General features: G+C 43.3%; 2 protein-coding genes across 10 annotated transcripts; both read right to left on the bottom strand.

Moving 5' to 3' along the window:
* Positions 1–275: 275 nt before the first annotated feature.
* Positions 276–16,814, bottom strand: IMPA1 (inositol monophosphatase 1). 9 transcript variants are annotated; one of them, XM_088799350.1, is made up of 12 exons: positions 16,703–16,791; positions 16,397–16,451; positions 15,372–15,574; positions 14,771–14,875; positions 13,852–13,972; positions 13,357–13,490; positions 11,909–12,013; positions 10,359–10,404; positions 8,087–8,195; positions 6,676–6,784; positions 2,708–2,859; positions 276–1,860 (listed from the first exon to the last, which is right to left on the bottom strand). In XM_088799350.1, exons 5-12 carry the CDS (start codon positions 13,912–13,914, stop codon positions 1,745–1,747), a joined length of 834 nt encoding a protein of 277 aa, XP_088655476.1. In that variant the 5' UTR covers positions 13,915–13,972; positions 14,771–14,875; positions 15,372–15,574; positions 16,397–16,451; positions 16,703–16,791; the 3' UTR covers positions 276–1,744. The 9 variants fall into 9 exon arrangements, with proteins under 9 accessions (XP_088655476.1, XP_088655474.1, XP_088655473.1 ...); XM_088799348.1 differs by having other exon boundaries at positions 14,754–14,875; positions 16,703–16,785; XM_088799347.1 differs by lacking the exon at positions 16,397–16,451 and having other exon boundaries at positions 14,754–14,875; positions 16,703–16,805.
* Positions 16,815–17,468: 654 nt separating this feature from the next.
* Positions 17,469–20,250, bottom strand: SLC10A5 (solute carrier family 10 member 5). The gene has a single exon (XM_019726293.3). The coding sequence runs from the start codon at positions 20,154–20,156 to the stop codon at positions 18,840–18,842; it is 1,317 nt and encodes a 438-aa protein (XP_019581852.3). The 5' UTR covers positions 20,157–20,250; the 3' UTR covers positions 17,469–18,839.
* Positions 20,251–22,321: the final 2,071 nt, after the last annotated feature.

Raw genomic sequence — 22,321 nt, 5'->3', positions numbered from 1 at the left:
CACTGCCTGTTTGTGTCATCTTGAGCAGGGAAATTGGGGTAATTAAATAACGTCTACGTGCCTCTAAAAGGAGGATAAGCCTCTCTGCTGGGTTACCGTGGGGATTACATATGATCTCTGATGGCCAGGGATTAGCATAACGCCTGGGACTGTGCTCAACAAATGTTAAATATTAACATTTCACATCAAGGCAAATGTTTTATGAGTTATTAAAAGGGATAAACAAAAAAAGTAGTTCCAACTACAAACCTTAATAATGAAAACTTCGATTCTACTTTTTATTTAAAATTTTATTCATGAGTCTTAATTAAATTACAAAAACAACCTGTCTTAGAATAACACAGAATGAGATGTTTTTACTGCACGTGTCCAACAGCACAAATACAGAATTATAATACTCAAACCTCAGTATCATTTATATTTAATATGCTAGATGTGCACAACAGTAAGACACCCCCTCTCTTGAAAACTACAGAAGCATTTTCTGTTTCCTGAAATACAAGGCTCACGTAAGCCTGTAACACAACTTCATAGTCTGTTCACATGCCAGGGACAAGGCCAGGCAATAAATCAATCTTTAAAAGTATCTATGAACCAGAACAATTTTCTTTTTCAGTTTGATAAGCCCCAAACAACCAAGGAATATTTAAAGGCTGAAGAGAAACCAGCAGCCACAAAGTTAAATGAGGAATCTGAGAAGAAATGAATAGTATTATCAATGCAGTGCATCTGCCAAGTTCTACTGTGTTTCCCCAAAAATAAGACCTAACTGGAAAATAAGCCCTACTATGATTTTTCAGGATGACATCCCCTGAACATAAATCCTAATGCGTCTTTTGGAGCAAAAATTAATATAAGAGCCGGTCTTATTTTCAGGGAAACACGGTCGGCTGCTGGCGCTCAATCAGATCAGGCTGAACACACAGACTTTTAAAGGAATCCAGACAAATACTGCAACAATGCCCTGCAAACACATTCACTGCAGAGGCCCACGCAACGAATGCCAGCTGGCCATGTGGTCACTGAAATGGTACGGAAATGAAATGTGAAAAAAAATGCTGATGTGAATTTTATAAAAAGGATGACTAGGTCATCTTTACCTCAAAACCTGAAGTAAAAGTACAGGATGGTGAACTCATTATGTATCTGTTATAACTAGGAATCGCTACCTTCAAAATATTCATTCTTTCAACGCTTGTTTTTAGATTGCTATTTGTCAGGTACTGTGTTAGGTGCGACATGTACGCTGACACATAAAACAAGGCTCTCTGCAAAGAAAGAAACCTTGGTTTAGGAAGTACTCCTTATACCTTACAAATCCAATGAAATATGGCTTTTGAATCTAAAGAGAAATTTTTTCCCAAAATGATAACTTCCAATTAAGAATGCTTATGTACATAAATAATAAGCCAAAATTTCAGAGGCTCATACAGAAATAATAGCAATTGGTATTTCAGTTGAGGTGACATGCATCTCATCAACTGCCTGCATATTTTTCCCCAAAGTCCATTCTTACACACAAAATGTTTTAAAACGATGAAACAAACATTTCATCTATTCTTGCATACTAGTCTTAGTAAAATATGGAACAAGTAGCAATTTTTTTAGTCTGGACATCGAAGACAATTTAAACCAATCCTACTATACAACTGAAACAGACGACCTCAATTTTGTGACATCCTCAGTGCATCAGCCAATCTGGGGAGAGGATGCAGCTGTCACTGAATTTGTGAGGTGGTTGGATTTAATCTTCATCGTCTCTTTGGAAAGGTACTATCTGAATTTCTTTGGCTATCCTTTCTGCTAAGGTTTTACTACCTGCAGCAATTATTCTTCGTGACATCAAATCAAATGGTCCACCTAAAATGGAATCAAATATGGAAAATGGTTACACCTCGTACCAGAGTAATTCCTATAAAGCTAGTATAGTGATATGTACTATGGTCAATCCTAGCATTTCAACACTTTTAGTTATCTTTTTCAAAAGCTACTCTGTCACATAACCATAATATATAAGCTCTGGCAATACAGAAATGAGTTTCTAAGCATCTTTTTTTCAGTAAATCCCAGTTTCAGGGGGAGGGGCGTCTCAAGCACACCAGTCTAAAAAATGTCACCTTTTCTCTTTCTATTTCTTCTTTTGCGCACTTTTATTATTCTTATTACCTCTTTACTGTTTGGGAATCTATGGACAAGAAACTTGACTTCAGTGCATTTTCATACCGCTCTCCTTCCCATTTCTTTATTTCTTCGTTGCCTTTCCCCCAGACCACTGGTGAATTTCTATAAACCCAGGTTCACCCCTCACTATGAAAAATGTCACCATCAGTTCAAAGTATTTAAACCTCTCCAGGCCCAAGGAGGAAGTCCATCCTCAACTACCAGTCACCAACCCCGGGGCTCTTGGTACAATCTTCAGGTTCAGGAACCTTCTAGACTTTTTCTACAGCCTCTCAAGAGCCCCTGCTCCTCACACTTGAAGAGGTTTAGCCACTTCTCATTATGAACCCCAGACCACCATGAGCATCTCATCTTTCCTTGCCTCTATTTCCCACCCAGTGTTTGATTCTGCAGGAAATTGCAGGGCTTGTTTTGCCTTTAAGAGTTGAAGTACAACATACGTCAAACATTCAAAGAAAACAGTTATGTGTGGAGGGAAGTCCAACAGACGCGGAGAGAACAGTGTTTTACTGTCCCATCACTCTACCTGTCACGTCCATTAGTACGCCACCAGCTTCGGTGACAATGATGCCAGCTCCTGCCATGTCCCAGCAGTGGATGCCCATTTCATAATACGCGTCTGCGACCCCACTGGCCACAAGGCACATGTTAACAGCTGCAGTTCCAACGCCTCGGATCCTAACAAACAGCATTCAAAGTGAGATGTGAAAAGAGAAGTCTTTCAAATAAGGCATTCCTCCTGAACTTTAAGTGTGGACTAAAATGATGTGAACCAATCTAGAGGATGCATGAAAAAAAAAGGTCGTTATCTAATGCTAAATTAAGAATACATAAAATCTGATCACCATAGCGCACTGCATAAATGACCAACACTCCTCACAAGGCAATTTAGTAAGATAAACATTAAAACCATGATGTTTTCTGGGAGAAAATACTCTAATTCTACTATCACGGCATGCATGTATATTTACACTTGTCTAAATCCAGTAGAAAGGACTGTCTTTGGTATCACAAAGATCTGAGTTTGCTGCCCTGCTCAGCTGCTTAAAAACTGTAAATTGAAAAAGTTTCTTCTTTAAGTTGTAGCTTTCTTGTTATCAAAATAGGTACAGCAACTTCCCCGGGCCCACTGTTGCAATGACTATAAACAGGAGACATGGAACACCCAGCGGAGGGCCTGGCACATAAAGGAGCCTCCATAAAGAGGAACTGTTTGTGATGAAATTACTCCCTCAACCACGATGCCAGAAAACGTGTAAGTAGTGTTTCATCTAAATGAGTCCCAGAACTTAAACAAGGGAAATGGACCTATGATGGTTTACTTTGCCTCATAAATGTCACCTCCTAATTAGAAACCTATTAGACTCAAACTCAAATTATGAATCTCTTGAGTTTCACTTTTTTTGTATAAGTAATGCTTCCAAGTTCACACTGAAAAACTGAAGAATCAGCTGAATGCAGAAGATCAGAGAAAGAAACCAGTATGTCTGCACCTCTCCTTGGTAACACTTTTGAAAACACGCTGAGCTAGAAGTCCCGGCTTACTTTTGAGTTCAGGCACTGGGAAATGAAGGTGACAGGTACTGAACACTCGCAGCCCTTTTGTGCTAACGTGACCCTTTTATTGTCCACCATTCAAGTCCTGGCACTGACTGGCACTCGGGCCACGGGCTTTCTAAGCGTCCTGCACCTCCCTCAAGGGCACCATCTGGGCGGTTCCACAGTGACCTGACAGCGATGCTTCTCTTTCACTTTCCTCCTGACTACACAGATCACAGATTTACAGCCTAGAACAAAGTCTATACAGTGGCCACACCACACACGGAGTGGCCTGACTCCAAAAACCAAGGTTAATGTTGGAGAAAGAGAAACAGTCTGGAAACCGAGCCCCATCACATCGCCATCTAGAGGCGTATTTTCAGGCAGTCACTTTCCTCTCGGGACCTCAGTCAACTCACCCAGAAATAAGGCTAGATTGTTAGCTGTTCTTGGATCAGGTCTGTCTTATAACTCAGTGATGTTATACTTCACAGCCTTATTTGAAGTATACGGAATAACCTCCAGCTGCAGGGGAGGGGCCGGAAATACACAGAACCAAACCTGGCAGCCACAGTAAGAATCAGGTAAGATAGAAGAGGTTATTCCACTTATGTGTGGAATCCAAAAACAAAAACCTCTGAGCTCCTACATCCAGAGAACAGATAGGAGGTTGCTAGAGGCAGTGGTAGGGGGTTAGTGAAAGGGTGAAAACACCTTCCAGTTACAAAATCAGTCAGTCACGGGATGTAAGCTACAGCATGGTGACCACGCGTAACAATACCCGTAACTGCATATTTGCAAGTTGCTAAAAGAGTAGACCTGCAAAGTTCTCATCGTAAGAAAAAAATTCGGTAACTATGTATGGGGACAGATGTTAACTAGACTTATCGTGGTGATTATTTTGCAATATATACAAATATTGAATCATGTTGTTCACCTGAAATTAATATATGTCAATTACACCTCAATAAAAAAAAGAGGCAGTATCGCTTGGAGACAATGAAGAAAACATAGGAACTAAAAGAGAAAAATGAAGGATGCTGCAGAAATGAAAGAGAAGCAATACATGCCAGCCGTCCTCCACCCTTCACAGATATTCATAAAAGAAAATGCACAGAACTAAGGAGCCCTGAAACCAGGGACCCTAACCACACAATGAACAGAAATATAAAAAAGCTTCCACACAAAACTACTGCAAAACATCAGACGGCACTAATAATTACTACACAGCTTCTACCTGTATAAATTAAAAGCTGTAGGAGTTGCCACGGAGAAATACAGAGAAACACACTGATAACAGGAGACTTGAACATACTGCTCTCACTAAGACACAGGTCAAGTCGACAAAAAAATAAACAACATAATCAGGTAGATCTTTTGACAACATATCAAACATGACACCCTGATAAACAGAGGGTATACTTTTTCCCAGTGCATATGGAACTTTCAAAAATCTGATCATGTACTAGGGCACAAAAGAAAACATTAGTCCCATTAAGTAGATTTATTACAATGTAATAAAACTTCAAATTAAAAAATCAAATATAGAACACACAATGGGATTTATAGATGATGTAATACAGAATTGTACACCTGAAATCTATGTAATTTTACTAACAATTGTCACCCCAATAAATTTAAAAAATAAATCAGACACGTGTGGGGAGAGACTTCCATATGAGAGTCCACACCTAATTTCCCAATAAGGAACCCTCAGTTTAACTTGTTTAAGATTGTTATTTTTCCCCTTTGGATTGAAAACTGAGGATTTTTATTTCAATATCTAAATGTAACACTCATGAATAGAATTAAAATAAAAGGGTTCATCAGCTAAAAAAAAAAGAAAATCAAATATAAAAACCAAAAAAGCATTTCCTTGTGGAAATTTCAGAACACAACACCTGAGTGAAAGGGGAAATAAAAAAATACAAACAGAGGTTACAGATTTTGTGAAAAATCACTATAATGAAATCACTACATATCAGAACCTATGGGATACATTTAAAGCAGTGGTCAGATAAAAAGTCACAGCCTAAATACTCAGAGCAATAAAAATCAAAGAATAAAAATAAATATATTCTTTACTCAAAAAGAAAACAACAAAATGAATCAAAAGAAAGTAGGATGAAAATAACAAAGTAGAGAGGAGAAAAATAGTAGATCAGAATAATAAATCAAAATCCTGATTCTTAAACGAACCTCTAAGTAATTCCATGATTTAAAAAAAGAAGAAAGCACAAATATACAAAAGAAGTGACAAAGGAGAAATAAATAGTGAAACAGAGAAACCAGAAATAAATTATCAGTCTTCCTTGCATACCTCTATGCGAATCATTTGAAAACTTAAAGAGCAAGTGGTATCGTAATTTCCTAGGTTGTGGAAATACTCCAGATCAAAGGTGGCTAAGGACACATGACAGCTAAACGTAATGCCTGGCCTGAGACTGGATCTTGCTCTGGACAAAGAAAATGCTACAGAGGATGTTATGAGGTCAACTGACAAGTGACCATGGACGGTAGATTAGAGAAAAAGTAAATTTATGAAGTCAATAATGCACAGTGGTTATTGAAGAGAATATCCCCACTTTTAGGAAATAAACTGAAGTATTTGGGGGTAAAGAGCCATGATGTAATTGACCCTAAAATAGTTCAGGGAAAGAAAGGTGTGTGTATACATACACACACACAGACACACACAGAAAATGATAAAATGATAAAAAAAATGGGGTGAAATCTGGCTAAAGGGTATACTATTGTGGTTTTTTTTGTGTGTTTTATTTTGTTTCTGCAAATTTTAAGTTTGAAATTATTTTCAAATAAATTTTTAAAATTACATTACAAAATTAGAATTATGGCACTTATCCCATGTCTATTAATAAAAAATTTCATTTCTAAAGAAAATTCATTCCTTAAAATGTTAAATTATCTGGAACTTTCGGGAGGAAATGAACTTACCCATGAATGGGAATGCAAAGAAGCTTCTCCATATTAGATAGAATAATTCTTACAGTCTCTGGTGTTCTGGAAGAGCCCAACTCAGTCACCAAGAGTGATTTGGTAATATCTAAAAGAAAATGTTTTAAATAATAACTAGCGTTTCATAATAAGAATTCTGGTGAAAAATCTGATACTTGAATTCAGAATAAAACAGGACATTCTTACCCCTCTTCCTAGTTGTATCAAATTTGTTTACTTCTAAGCCTTTAAATATTAAAATACTGATAAATTTATTATCCCTAAATGGTTGTTTTACAATCATCAAACACAGTCTAGCTTTTTAGACCATACCCCTCCAAAATACAGAATATAACTAATTTGCTAGCATGCACAATATGTTTAGCGGGAAACAAGCAAATACCGTAAATATTTAAAAAGTGGAATTTAGAAATTCAGGAAATAATTTATACATAGATTTAAAACAAGATGAAAGTTAGAAGTGGCAGCTGCTGTCTGACCACCATTGACTAATGCGCCAGGTTATACAATGCTCTCCACTTCCCCTTTGGAACTGACTGATTCACGACAACTGCGCACCCGGGTTCCCGGGGCTGGGGAGCAGACCCCACACTCCCTGTCTGCCCGCCAGGTGCCAGGTATGCTCACCAGCTGTTACCAACATGTCTGTAACTGCTGGACTGGTAAGAATCACATGATTAAATATTATACAGAGAAAAAAATAATTATCAAAAGGGAGAGTTCTTTGTAGGAAAGGCCCCACATTTCTTCAGCTCTGAGATGCACACTGTTTTCACACATGAACATCTTGAAAGTCAGGGTGCAAACTCCAATCTTTGGACTCTTAGAGTTCAATAACAAGGAAATGAAAAACAATCTGCTCTCGAATTAAGTTTTGAAGAGAAAAATATAACAATGTGGGAGGCTTCTGAATCTTAATTGTGTTGTATCTTTAAGTTCCTGCTATATTTAAAAGATTCGGAAACTATGTAGAATGCGGGGCACGGTTTATGGCGAAAGGTGATTTGGGACTCCGTCAGCCATCACGCAGAAAGAAGACTTCAAATACTAATCGTCACACTCAGAAAAAAACGTGCACACGTGGTTCCCAACTTTAGCAGACTTTTCTGTCCAACTTATTGTCTAATGACTGGTGCCAGCGGCATCAGATCGGAGGGATTGTACAAAGAACTTGAGATGCAGCGGCTAAAATAATAATACACGAGGCACTTCCTGAGGGCAGGGACTTTGCTCAACAACACGTGCTGTCCCATCACACGCACAGCTCTGGTCAAGACGAAGAGAATGCATGAATCAGTTCACACTTGTTGAACTCCACTGGCTAACGTTGGAGAACAACCAAATGTAAGCACTGAAATCACTGGCACCACAAATGTCTGGCCATACGCACCTTCTTGCCGGGAAACCTGCAGTCTGTGCCCGTTACAAAAGGCGCCTTTTCCTCTCCGGCCCGTGTACATCTTGTCCTCCACACAACTGTACACAACTCCGAATTCCATCTGCAGACGGGAAACAAGGTTCCTTTACCAAGCCTGGGCTTCTCTTCCTGAAATCAATACTTTATCTACGAAAGTAACAAGAAAATCTGCTACACTGACTAATGTTTTCAAATGGCTAACCTGTGGGATACCTAAACTGCCAACTTCTAGATTAATCAGCGGGAAGAGGTCATCAGACTGGCATCCCTGACTCTCGTCCCACCGTTTCTAAACTTGAGGGCACCCACCCTGAGCTCTCTATCTCCTGCCGCAGACGAGGAAAGGCCTTTCCTATTTATTTTCTAAGGCGAATCCTTCCTCCCAACTTATGATTCCTACGCTCTCACACTTCTCTGAAAAGCTGCTCCATCAACGGATCCCTCTTCTCCTAAACATCAATTCTGGTACATTCTCACCGAATTCTCCCTCCCTTAGAAAACCTCCAGAATGTTACCTCCTTTTTCCTTCACTGCCAAACACTAGTCTACGCTTTGCATCTCCTCTTAATCCACTACAACTGGCTTCTGCCATAAGCCTACAATCTCCTGAAACCCCCGCACAGAGGTCACAGGCAACTCCTTCTGGCCTCCTCCTCTCTCGAACTGGAGGTGACTGACCACCTGCAAAGCCTTTTCAGGATTTAATCCAGTTCCCCGTGTTTCTGGCAGGGCTCTCAGTCCCACCCCACTCACCAGTCTTGGTGTCACATTTTTTCAGGACCTTCTTCTCTGCCTAACCCTTAAAAGTTGTGTTCCTCAGCCTTTTCCCATTCGCCCCTTTCAGCTCTCTCTATATCCTCACAGGTCCTTCCCAGGCCACAAATCACCTACCACATACAATTGTGGCCCCATCAACTCCACCATCACAGGTAAGAACCTAGTCTTGCAGAAACCTCAACCAAAGAGGGCAAACACTCATTACCTGATCACACCTCGTTCCCTCCCCATGTCGCCTCCAAATTTTATCCTGAAAACACTTCCTGATTTGGGTATTTCCTCAGCTACTCTCACTGTACCATCTCAGTTCAGAACCACCCGCCCTCCTGTATTAATCTCGACGCTGATGGAATCACCCGCCATTGGTTTCCTACCACCGAGAAAGCACACCTACATGTCTGGCATACACAGGCCACAATCCCACAGTAAGACCACAACTGACTTACCTCCTGGACCCTGCTGCCGCCACTTCCGGGCACCACTCGTGACAGCCACCCCACCACTCCCCATACACTCCTGCTCTTCTCCAAGCTGCTCTTTCGGATTAAAATGCTTTCCTTTTCTTCATTGCCTGGCAAACCCTTAATATTCTAAGACCCAACTCACATACATGGCCCAATTCTAAGACCCGTTCTCTTAGGAAGGTTTTCCCCAACCACTCTTGGCAGAACTGGCTAATCCTCTTCATATTCTCAGTCCTTTTTTTCAGTTTTGCCCTGTATTATCCTTATTTGTTCACACATCTAACCTTCCCCCAAACTGGGAGCTTAGTGGCCAGGAGGCACACAGCCCAGGGCTGGTTATATGCTAACTGCTCACTTAGCTCCTTTTGGACTTTCTCACTGATTAGCACACCCCGGGGCTAAGATTTCATTTGCACTAGTTTGTGTTTTCATTTTCAGAGATTTCTGAACTCTCCTGTGTACATGCTGATCAAATATACCACCAGCCCCTTGAAGACAGGGTCCTAACGTGTGAGCAGGTGTCATTCACTGCTCAATCAGCCAGCCAGACCACAAGGAAATGCAAAGGCTATAGATTTAGCTCTACTGGGTTTAGATCCAGCAACTACTTGGTTTCCTAAGACACTCGGCATTTTCCAACTAGCCCTGGCCCTGTATTTCCTGGTCCGTCACCCACGCCTAGGAAAACACTCCTAGCTCACATCCCACCCCTTCCATTAGGCATTTCATGTCCTGCGTCAATTCCTGCTGCTTCTGACTCTATCACACATGCGATGGTGATTAAATACTGAAGTGTATCTCATGCTTCTCAAAACACATTAAATTTTCTTCACTGGAAAAAAGTATCATGGTAATTTTAACACTCCTGTAGCCTATTTTAAAATAATGCAGCTGTATAAGTTGAATATAGACACAAACCTAAATTTATTATGGGGACACCTTTACTTTTTCTCAGAAAATGAGAACAACACATCTTACCAAGCATAAATTTATGAACAACATACCTTTTTATTTACAACAAAGCCAATTGAAACAGCAACGAAAGGAAATCTTTAAAAAAAACACACACACAAAAACGCAAATTTACAAAGACAGAACTTATTTTCAATAAACATTTTTTTTTATTAATTGCTTACAAAATTTTTCACATAAAGTCTGTCCGTCCTCCCCCAGAACAGTGTGTACAGTTTGCAACCCTCTGTGGCAATGGTGGGGGCGGGAGAGCCACGTATACAGACACATACACAGAGGAAGCTCCTACAGGCATGAAACGTCTCCGAAAGGCTCCACAAGAAACTGATAGAGTGGTCGCCTCCCGAGACGGGGCCCAAGAAAGGGGACAGGAGTGTGAAGGCCTCTTTGCACTGCAGGCCATTTTATGTCCTTTGAGTGCTGAATGCCACAAGTAAGTAATTATGTAAAATATTTTTTCAAAAAATAAAAACAAATATTTTAAAAAAAATTTTAATTGATCATGGTTAAAAATAAAAGTCTCTCTCTCTCTCTCTTTGGTTATTTCTCCTACAGTCTGGCCCTATAAACACAGGTATGGATTGTACAGAATAAACTGTTAAATATCTCAACTCTAACACCTGGAGCTTCACATCTGAAAAGTCAACTGTTAGCTAGTAGTCGCTATGACACTTTGAACACGCAGGTTGTCATTTGTGACTCAGAGGAGAATAGATGAAGAAAATACACAAAACGGGTTCAATATTCAATTCAAAATAAAAACTCTACATTATTTTAACAAAAATGAGACCATACTACATACCTTGATTATAATGTTACAATATGCTGTGAGCATCGTTTTACATTAACATTCCATCACATCGAGACTAGAGCTCAGCTTTATAGCCGTCAACAGTTCTGTCTTAGTAACAACAGGCACAGCAACACAGCATCGTCCAGTGTAACACCCCTGTGTAATCCCACCACACTCGGCTACTCATGTTAACTCTCGCTGGCAATTCCCTCGGGCTCTCTTCTAGAGCTAATATACCGAGCTTTACACTTACTCTGTAGCAGGCATTATACTAAGTTCTTTCATAAATGGCCCACCAATGCGATGAGCCTACTACCATTATTAGCATGCTCACTTCATGAGAGGAAAACAACAGCTGAGGCTCAGAAGCATGAGTAACCTGCCCAAGGTCACAAAGCCTGTAAAAAGCATCCGATTCAAGCCCAAGTGTGTGGACCCTAAAACCCATGTTCTTTTTAATAGTTCTTCTCCTGGACTGAACCCGCCCTACACAGACAACCCTCCAATATTGATCCCATTAACTGATCTCAAAGCAGCACTGTTGCTTGCTTCCATTTTTATGTGACTCCGACAGTGAGAAAAAGGGGGTGAACAGGGCTCTTCATTGCACACGTCCACATGTTAACATTTCATCATCTCTTCTGTATCTGATGAAAATTCTGCGTAACACGTTTACGTTACAAATTACACAATTCTCTCAAGTATGTACGTTCATGAAGAAGGTACTCTAAAGGTCCACTCAGTTAATATACCAACAGTAATGAAAACACTAAAATGTTAGCAACGTACCTGTGTACGAAGTTGGTCGTCCCATCAATGGGGTCGATGATCCACGTAGGGTTGTCGGTCAGGACACTCTTCTCCCCGGCGGCCACGGATTCCTCACCAATGAAACTGGAAACACGAACGACAAGCTCCCACTCTTTACACTGCTTTCAACAGTCTCCAAACCTTAACATTTCCTTGGCTACACAGAGGCTATAAAACCTAACGAAAGTCTATACACCACACTTTCCTATTGTCGCTCCTTTTTCCTTCAGACTGGGAAGAGTGAGAAAGCTTTATTTCCCTCAGAGCAAAGTCATGTGAAAAATCACAGGATTCAAAATCCTGAAATGCAATTCCAGAATAAGTATAGGCACATGCGTGTGCACACACACTGCTGAAAAGGGCCCTGGTTGTAGGCGAGAATTTATTAAGGAAACATGGTGGTTTTAAAAATATGGCCACCGATTCTCTCACACTCCTAAGTGTGACGCCTAAGTGAAGACTCGTTCACAAAATGGCGCTGTGGTTTCACCTTATTCACTCTATTTCTCCCTCCCTCCCCTTCCCTCTCTTGTTCTAGGGGACGGGCCATCCTGTTAGGAGCTGCTCTGTGGAGAGACCCACGTGGCGAGGCACCAGGGAAGCAGACAACCAGGACGAACAGAAGTCGCCAACAGTCACCTAAGTGAGCGGGTCGTTCGAGGCCTGAGATGGCGCAGGCCTGGACGACGGACTGACCGTAACTGCATGAGGCCCAGCCAGACCACGCAGCCAGGCTGCTCCCACGTTCCTGACCCTAGAAAACTGAGGTAATAAATACCTGTCATCTAGAACTGCTAAGTTTTAGGGTAAATTGCTCTGCAGCAACAGGTAACTAAATAGACAGCATGAAACAAGGCAATGAGAAGGCAAATCACCCACGACAAGTACTGGGTCTTCATGCCTTCCTAAAACACACTGCGCGATAAATCTCAGGCAAATTCCATAAATGGTGCCTGAGATCACTGTTTTCGTTCCTTTCCTACTTTCACTTTTATATTTTTCCTTTATACAATATCGAATGGTCCCAATAATCATTATTATGATCTTTTATCTCTTAGTTGTATACCTTTTTACTGAGAGCAAGTGTATTTATTTAGTTGCACCTTAAAACATTGTTTTCTGCTCAATGTCTAAAATACCAGGCAGGAATGGCCAAGGGCAGGACCAGGAGCTGTGATCACGCGCTAAGGAGGAGTCAGAGTCAAGGGCAAGGCCACCAACCAGCAGTGGCAGCCATGGCTCGGTGATGTGTCCGGGTCGGCCCTCCTCCCTGGTTCCTGCCTGACCTCCCCTCTCAGGGCTCCTGAGCTGCCCACACCCTCCACATCAATTCCTTTTTAATTTCTGTGTCCAGAATCAAAATTTTGTCTAGTTTATTGACTCCAACCAGGTTTCATTTTCTCACTTGCAATTGAAATAAGAAATACCTGTGAGATGGGTACTTTTCCTTTATGAAAGAGAGAAGCATTTTTTCAACTTTTTGGTCCGTCGCAGTTACCAAATCGGCCGGGGAACTTTTAATCATAACATTCATTTCATTTTTTAGAGCTTCACGAACTACCTAAAAAGATGTTTTTGGTAAGCAAACAGAAAAAGCATAAGTAATTTTTAGTTAAACTAAAAAAATGAAATAGAGCAACGGTTTAACACATTCAGTCTGTCTTAAGTGATATTCTTTAACATTTCTCTCCACAATGTTTATAAAACAAGCTTTAGTGGGTATGACCTTCTAGGTACAAGATTATATAATCTTACATCCTATCTTAGTTTCACAAGTGTCCTCACAAAAAGTTAATGACATAAAATTGGAGTATTCACTCCATGTAAAGTGTTCGGTAAAACGAAAACAAATACAGATGTGTTTAACAAGGCAATGACAGGCTGCCCCATTGTCACGTTAGGGCTGGCATTTCAGCTCTTACCTCTCCAGCCTGTCTTGCTAGGGTTACCGCGAAGTCCATGCATTCCTGCCAAGGGTCGGCCATCTTGGAACAGATTTAACACTTATCAGGACCAAGCAGCAAATCTCTACAAGTCTGAATCCTAGAACAGTTAGTCCACAAAAGCATCTCAATTAGCAAAATACTTTCATTCGAGATTCTCACCAGCTTCCTGATTCTAGAGTTCAACTTTTTTAAAGACTCACTGGTAGACGCAGTAAAAAAGATTTTCACCTAACTGACTCCACATCTATTGTAGACACATTTTTCATAACAAAAAATACTCTACGACAGTGTCTCCCAAAGTGCCCATGTCATATCACATTGGGGAATGGAAAAGAAAGGACAAAGAACTATATTTTCAAAGATAGGTGCTTCTGAAGGGGTTCGGAACAAATCTCCCCAAAACGTGCCAGGTTAGCATGTGGATTATTTTGAGCTAAAGGCAATCAAAGCTCAACAGACTCAGGAAGAGCTTTATACCACGCCCTCAACTGCCAGTGTTTCATTTGGGAGGAGGCAGCAGCTATACTCAGAGGCTGGTTTCTGTCTTTGCCACAGGTTTGCTGCGGGAATTCCACAAGCCATGAGCATGCAGCCTAGTATCTCTTCCCAAGCCACGCAAAGAAATAACGCACTCCAAACAGATGTGGGACAGATTAATCTCACTACTGACCCAGGCCAGGGGAAATGAGATCAGGAAAAAAACCAACATTTTGAAGTTCTGACTTCTGAAGAGAAGACTAAAATAAGTCATCACTGGCTGGACCACACGCTAAAATCTGTACCTAGGACAGTGAAGCTTTTTAAGCTGTCAGACTCAGAAAAATGTGGCTTCATTTATGAAACAACTCTGACTACATCGCCTTTATAATTGAGAATACCTGACACAGAGCTTCACCTTGAACGACGCAGGGCTCCCCATCAAGGTGCTCACAGTCCAGGAAAAGGGTGAGGGAGGGCAGAGGGCAGACACTGAGCTGCGTCTGCTAGCTGCTTCTTCCTCCTGGGAGAAGCATTTTAAACAATTAAAAAGGAAGCCACTTTTTGACTTATTGAAGTAATTGCTTAGCGCGCTTCAAGAATTGTTCCCAAACTCTTTTTCTTTCATTCTTACTTACTCCCATTCCTCTCTTCCAGGCTCACAGAAGACTTTCTCACCATGTACCTGCTTTCTGGCCAGAAACTGATCAAACCACTCCCATCTCCCCATCTCACAGCGCTGACAGGATGCCTGCCTTCTCCACGGCCCACTTCAAAAGCTGTCTTTCTTTCCTAGGGACTCTGCACCCAGAAATCATCACCTGGTTAATCATTCCACAACCACGTGTTGAATACCTACTGTGTGCTGTGCACTGCATCACCGTTTGCCCTGTTCACAATGCCTCTCTAGTGCGGAGTCAGATATTAATCAAAACATCACCAGCGACACGCAAAATCACTAATGTAACAAAGGCTAAGGAGGAGACGTACAAAGAGGAACGTGTAACAGGAGCTCTGACCTGTCCTCAGGTATCAGATAAGGTCTCCCTGAGGGTGTGACTAAACCAAGATCCGCAGGACAAGTGAGTAGGCATTTACTGACACAGCTGCAGGACAGCTGGTACTGAAGAGTAACCCAAGGTCTCAGTGTGACAGCTCAGCAGCGATCAAGGGAAACGGGGAGCAGTGAGGCTGGGGAGACGGGGATCATCCTGTGCGGGGCCTGAAGAGGTAAGAGTTTGATGTTAGTGCCATGGGCACCCTTTCACGGTGCCTGCTGGACACAGTGGGCTGGAGGGTGGAGGGAAGAGTGGAGAGTGCGTGTGGGTACATCGGCCATGGGACTCAGGTTTACACACATGCAGGAGCCACAGGACACCGGCTGGGGCTGGGGTGGGGGCGCAGCTAGGAAAGTTGAGACAATCAAGAGGTACTTGCTTTGGGAGGCAAAGTTGGGGCCCCTGAGTAATAGACTGGAGTGGGGGTGCGGGAGAGGAAGAGTGTAATGAGGCCCACATTTCCTACTTTGGCAATTGAACAGGTTGTAGTGAAATCAGGGAGCGAAAGAGTCAATTCTGGGCTTGGGTAGGAGGTGAAGAGATCAAGAGTTTAATGAGTGGGCGATGAGGGGTCTTTGTGAATCCCAAGGGACAAGTGACTGAGGAAGCTGGACACGGGGACCCTGAGCTCGGAGGTGTGGCCTGTACAGGTGTCAGGCAGCCCGGTGGGCAGCAGGGGCCCGGGTCGCCACGCCGGCCTCCAGGAGGGGACACGAGTGAGCGCAGAGGACGCCCAGCCCGGGGGCGCCCGGCACACTCCGCGCTCGGCGACGCCCTGACACCGGCCACTCGTGTGCGAGCCTCATCGCTCCCACCTCGCTGGCCCGTCACCTCATTCCCCAAAGCCCAGAAGCGCTTCCCACTGCTCCCGCCCTGATGGCGGCGTCCCAGGTCACGGCGGCGGAATCAGGCCAACGACCCCGGCGCCTGCCCCCAGGAGCGAGACTGCGGCCCGCAGGGGAGGGGGCCGTCGCCGCGTCACTTACACTGTGACTCGGTGACCCTCGGAATATGCCAGGTCCCCGAGCTTCTTCGCAATCGCTAAGACGAAAAGGGGGCACTTTTCTACCTAAGCGCCGCCAGGGCGCAGTGAGACCCCCGGGGCGAAACCCCTGCACACCGCGGGCCTGTCCGTGGGGTCACGCGGCCGCCGTGGCTGCTCCGTGGGCGCCGATTCCCGCCGGGTGGACATCGCCCGCCCACTCCAGCCCCGCGCCGCGCAGGCCGCTGCACCGCCGCCCGCATCGCCCGCCAAGCCCGGCCCGGGACCGGTAAGTCTAGACAGGACTTACCTTGGTCTAGAGGGCGTCCCGATCACTAGGCTACGGCGGGACCCACAGCCCCGTTCTCCCGCAAGAAAAACGGAAAATCCCCGGACCGGAAGTCCCCGACCGGAAGTCCCCGACAGGAAGTCCCGCCCCCCGGGATCCTGGCCGGCCTGGGCCTTCGCGACTTGGCGTCTTCGTCTTCATCTCTGGTAATTCTGATTTCCCTTTTTCCTGCCTGCACGTTCTTCTGACATTTAAAAACAATCCCTTCCTCTTTATTTTGCGCTTCCCTTCTTCCGTCTTGTTCTCAAGTGACTCAGAGCGTCTGCGGTCCAAACGGGCCGTTCTGCTCCCAAATGCCTGCGGGAAAGTGAAATGAAGGGTCCTCTAGCGCACGGGGAGGGCTGCTCAGATCGGCTGCAGTGCTGCAAACCGGCCCCACACAGTCCGCAAGGTTTCCGTCTGGTCCTGTGAGCGGCCAGATGGCTGCAGGGTCCTCAGTGCCTGGTGCGTTGCCCTTGGGCTCCCAAAGGGGCCAATTTGAAAGCTGCATTTGCAGCCCTTGTTCCCCATCCTGAAGGTCATCTGTCAGGGTGTTACAGACATGGGGCGGGGACAGGCTCCAGCCTCAGCCACACGCGGTGCCAGGACAAAACCCCCTCCCTGGCGTGGTGTCCAGGTTATAGACCCCTCTACCTTTTTCCAGCCCATCATGGCTGTGTAAAGTACTTAGACACCATGCTGTATGTATCTCACTATTTTAAAAAGAAGTAACTTGAATACATCCCAATCCAATTTAGACAAATTTTATTATGTAAAAATCTGTTTTCTGATACATCTATAAGAGAAATAAAGTATATTCCAAGTTCAATTGATACATATTCAACTGCTTTTAATGTAGAAGATCATTCAAATATGCATAGAGTAACAATACTAGTGAGTTTACTGTGTGTTAGGCAGTATTCTGAGGACCGTGCTCATAGTAACTCATTTAATCCTCACAACAGTTACCCTGAGGTAGGTGCTATCATTATCCCCACTTCCCATGTGAAATTAGACAGCGATTTTAAATAATGTGACCAATGTCATCCAGCTGGTAGGTGACAGAGCTGGAATTGCAGACCCGGGCATAGTCTGGCTCCAGCATATGTGATCTTGACCTTTATTGATATTACTGATTAATTAATGCAATAAGTGTTTAATAAGTATCTAGTCTGGTCGAGGCATTGTGCTAAACTCTGTAGGTAATTCAACGGATAATACGTGGGCTCGCATTTTGGCTGCTGCCTTCACTAGGCATCGACCTGAACCTTCTCCATCCCGTCACCTTTCCCACGGTGCTGGGTCCTAGAGTTTCATGCCAGGGCCACAGACTTGGGAGTTGAGCAAGATCTTAAACCTCGGTTGAGTCTCTTCGTTTTACAGATTTGAAAACTGAAGTGCACAGAAGTGTCTTGTTTGGGATCACGAGGTTAATGAGAAAGTGCTACTAGAACAGCAGGGCACTTGTCTCCCAATCAGTAAAGATGTTCACGAAAATGTAAATAAGCTAACTTTGTGCAAGCTGCATTATATTTTAAACCCCTACGTGGAGATTTCTGTGTAAAGGACTCAGTAGTAAGCTATTCCATGTAGGCAATTATCATTTTATAAAGTGAATAATAACCATCCTCCACCATGCCAAAGCATGTCTTTCATAAATCTTGGTATTTGTATACTGAATTTGGTGTAAATAGAAAAAAAAAAGAACTTTGGTTGTCTTATCGGCTGGCAAACTAAACAAAAATGGGCTAATACTATAAGCATTTACTGAATGCCTGTTATGTGGACACCCCTTCTGTAAATACTTGGGATATTATCATAATCACTACAGAAGGTGTTTTTAAATTGCTCTTTCCCACTTAAGAGGCCATAATGAAGTATCATTCAAAAGCAACTCTAAAACATTTCCAGCTGGAAAGCGGTTTCCTTCTCCTGAACGCCTGTACAATTAACTTTCGTACTACTCATTGGGTGTTTAGCACATACAATGATGTGTGTATCCCCTCCGAGTGTCAAGTTTTCAGTTAGATCATAAGTGGGTTGAGAGCAGGCATCATTTTAGATATTCTTTGAATTTCCCACAGTACTTCATTCCGAGTAGGGTTTCTGTCATGCTTTGTTAGATCAGGGGACTTTGTTTCCTTTTATCTTCTGTGATAAGGGTACATCTTTTCTTAGCCTTGTAGAACAGAAGGATCAGTAACATTTCACATCCAGCACACATGGCCACTGTGAAAGGAGCCACAGAAGCTAAGTCTGCCTTCGGCTGGGAAAAAGACAGCTGGATAACGGCCAGGGCTAAGAAGCTATTTAACATCCCACTTTCGATACCAACCGTTTTACAAACAGGAAGAGGCAGCCTAGAGATTTTAGCAAAGGAGAACCCAAACAACGAACCCAAAGCAGGAACGAGGACACCCAACAGAAGCACCTCTAGGTTAACTGTTTTTAGCAACATTAACCCCATTCTGAAAGTCAAATAAATCCCTACAGACATTAAAATAAAACTCAGAGGTCTAATGATTCTCTCCAGGCGGTTTGCTTTTTCGGGCAGTCGACGCTTGATGACTATTCCAACTGATACCGGTACAAGTATGAAAAGGAGTGTTGACATAATTTTCGAAACAGGAACATGGAATGTGCCAGACAGGCCTAACACCCTACTGTACAGGTAAGAATTGGCAGGCATCATTATCAGGGCCAATAACGTGGACGTGCAAGTCATCAAAATGGCCAGAGTGACATCTCCCTCCAGAAGCAGAGCAAACAGGTAGCCTCCACTCCCTCCGGGGCACGTGCAGGTCATCACAAATCCAAAAGCCTGGGCCTCAGGCAATGCCAAAATCTGAGTCAAAAGGAAGCCACAAAATGGCATCAGAAAAAACTGTGTCACCGCCCCCAGAATTACCGGCAAGGGTCTCTTCCACACTGTCTGAAACACCTGCAATTCAATCTTGCAGCCAAATGCACACTTATTCAGCAGCACCAGGGGTAGAACAAGCACGAGGATATTTCTATCAATGTGCACTGAGGCCTGGAAGAGGCTGTCTGCTCTTTGTCTGAGCACTCTGACTCTGACATTCCTTACTTCTTCAATGAGTCTTTCTTGCCTACCTTCAGAGGCCCACAGCTGAACGGTCAGGTTTGTCTCTCCTTCTTCATGTGTCACTAGGTGGATGATAAAGTTTGTCACATCTGACAAGGTCTTGGTCACGTTCACCACCTGCAGCACGTGAGGCTCTTCTAACCGCACAAAGAGGTAGCTGGAGTTTGGCCGTTTATCTCTGTAACTCGATCTTACAACGACGGTTTCTTGGGTCTTTGTGAAAAGTAGTATTTCAGTGTCTTCTATATTCAGAAAACTGAGAAATGATTTCCTTGCTTCTCCCAGAGTCACCAATGACAAAAGCAAGACAATAAAAAGTTTTCTAATCATTTTGAAAGCTGAATCATATATGCAAAGGCATTAAAAAAGGAACCGGAAAACATTCTTGGTGCAGGAGACCCACGGACTCCCCAAGGTTGTGAGGTAACAGTTGTTTTTGCTGAATCAAAGTTCAGTAGGAGGGACTGCTGTACTTTTCAAATAAACACAGCTATCTAGTGAGTGACACAACCTGTTCAACTTGTAGTTATTAAATGCACCAGCCATAGCACTTAACAGGGTCTATTCATCACAGCAGGAACCTAAGCCCTTTCCTTCCAACTTCCTCATTTCTGCTCGTGAAGAAACAGCCTCCTATTCATCTGAATTTAAAAACTTAGTGTCACTATTTTTGAGTGTTCTTTCTTCCTAAGGAAAAGCTACACTGAAAGCAGTCAGGATCCAAAAATCTAAAGTAGATACTGAGGAGGCCTACACGTCGGTGTTTACTATTCATTCAAGTCCAAACGAAGTAAGTAGTTACTGGACACGTTTGCTGGGGCCCTGGGCGCGGCGCTGGGCGTGCCCGTGACCAAGCCAGGTGCGGTCTCGGCCCTCCTGGAGCGTTGGCTGGTGGGCTCATCACTGCTTAGAAAACCACAGAGCCCATAAACTGGCCTTGCCAAATTCTTAGGCTGCTCATCGATTTCCTACAATTCTGAAGAGCGGTTGTCTCAGGCAAACCCTGCAGCTGTTTTTGGTGCCCTTAAGGAGGAAACGATTTCCTGGAGGGTTACCAGATAGCTTGGGAACCAAGGGAAGCAGGTGGCTGCATGCACGGCCAGAGGTGCCACCCGGGTACGGGGCTAGAGCTGCTGGCCACTCAGACCCTGACTCATGGGGCACAGGAGGCCCCCGGGCACTAATTCTAACCTGTCACTCCTTCCTTGTGACACTGCACCCTACTCAGCCAAGGGCGAGGACACGTGGCTGACCCAGCTTAGGCCAGACACCCATGCCTTGGCTGCCAGGAACGAGGAAAAGGATCAGGCTTTTTGGACTTCAACCCACACACTCCCACAACTGAGTATTTCCCAAACAAGAGGAGGGGGTTCTGATGCTAAGCAGGAAAAAATAAATCAAGAAAAAGGAACAAGAAAACAAACTCCCACTACAACTACCTACTATTAAGCCTATGGATCTAGTAGTCTCTGAACATAAAACCATTTCAGCGAATCCCTCATGTAACGTGACATAACCTGTTGGTAAATGCAACAATGACAGTTTATATTAAGTATTTTAGGTCATAAAATAATTGTTCCTCTAAAATTACCAAATCAATTTTTATTGGATATTTTAAAAAGTTTTTTTTAAAAAGTCTATTTATGTGGGTTCATCTTTCAAATGCAACAGACCCTATATTTCATAAATTGTATTTCCAGGTACCACATAAAGAAAAATGAGCTACATCATACCAAGGTTGAAAACAGGGAATGGAACTACTGTTTCTGTGATGTTCCAGTTAGGTTCTCAGGGAACGTCCCTAGTTCAAATAACAAAAATAAACAAACACAAATCAGAAACTTTATGAAACTAAAGCTCCGTTTCCAGTTACGTGACCAAATATTTTAACACAATTTTTGCCGCCCAGGTCAAAGATGTGAGGAGTGTTCATTTTGTTTTCCTCAGATTCCTCTGTCTGCAAACTTTCCCTTCTATCAAGTTCTCTAAGTCTTCTCCTTACTCTCTAAAAACTGCAGCCAGTAAACCCTGAGAAATCGGGGAAAATTTAATAATCTATCATTCATCACGTGTCTTTTCTGGCTGTTTACATTTAAACTGAAGCTCGTTTGCATCATGTTGTTACAACTATTTATCTGAATTTAAAACTAGTTATGGGTTTCTACTCACTATTCTACTTATCTGCAAGCACGTGGAAAGATACTAGGGTGGGGACAGTCAAACCCTAAAATTCCATTGAGCATACTGAACTTAAAGCCTTGAAAGAAAGCCCTAGAGCGAGCTGTCTGATGGCAGAGTAATTTGGAAACGAGACGCTAGGGGGCGCTCTCACCCACACCCTTGCTCTCTTTAGGAGATGGCTGGGGAACCTCTGGTCCCTAGGGCCTGAGGATGCTGAGCCCGTGTCCTCCAGCCGAGTTTGCTCCCCTCTCAGGCATCAGACGTAACTCACCACTGGTACGCCTACTGACATAAGTCCTTCCCTCCATGCCGCT

Source organism: Rhinolophus sinicus, chromosome 7 (assembly GCF_057876585.1).
Source record: "Rhinolophus sinicus isolate RSI-liver-muscle chromosome 7, RSI-T2T, whole genome shotgun sequence".
Lineage (NCBI taxonomy): Eukaryota > Metazoa > Chordata > Mammalia > Chiroptera > Rhinolophidae > Rhinolophus > Rhinolophus sinicus.
The sequence above is the reverse complement of the archived record's forward strand: the minus strand, read 5'-3'. Positions and strand labels throughout refer to the sequence as shown.

Coding starts and splice junctions, on each gene's coding strand:
- IMPA1 (XM_074318491.2), bottom strand. CDS start 13,914: ATGGCCGACCCTTGGCAGGAATGCATGGACTTCGCGGTAACCCTAGCA. Junction 2,860..6,675: donor CTTTGCATTCCCATTCATGG/GTAAGTTCATTT, acceptor GCTGTTTGTTAG/GATCCGAGGCGTTGGAACTG. Junction 1,861..2,707: donor CGTACTAATGGACGTGACAG/GTAGAGTGATGG, acceptor ATTCCATTTTAG/GTGGACCATTTGATTTGATG.
- SLC10A5 (XM_019726293.3), bottom strand. CDS start 20,156: ATGATTAGAAAACTTTTTATTGTCTTGCTTTTGTCATTGGTGACTCTG.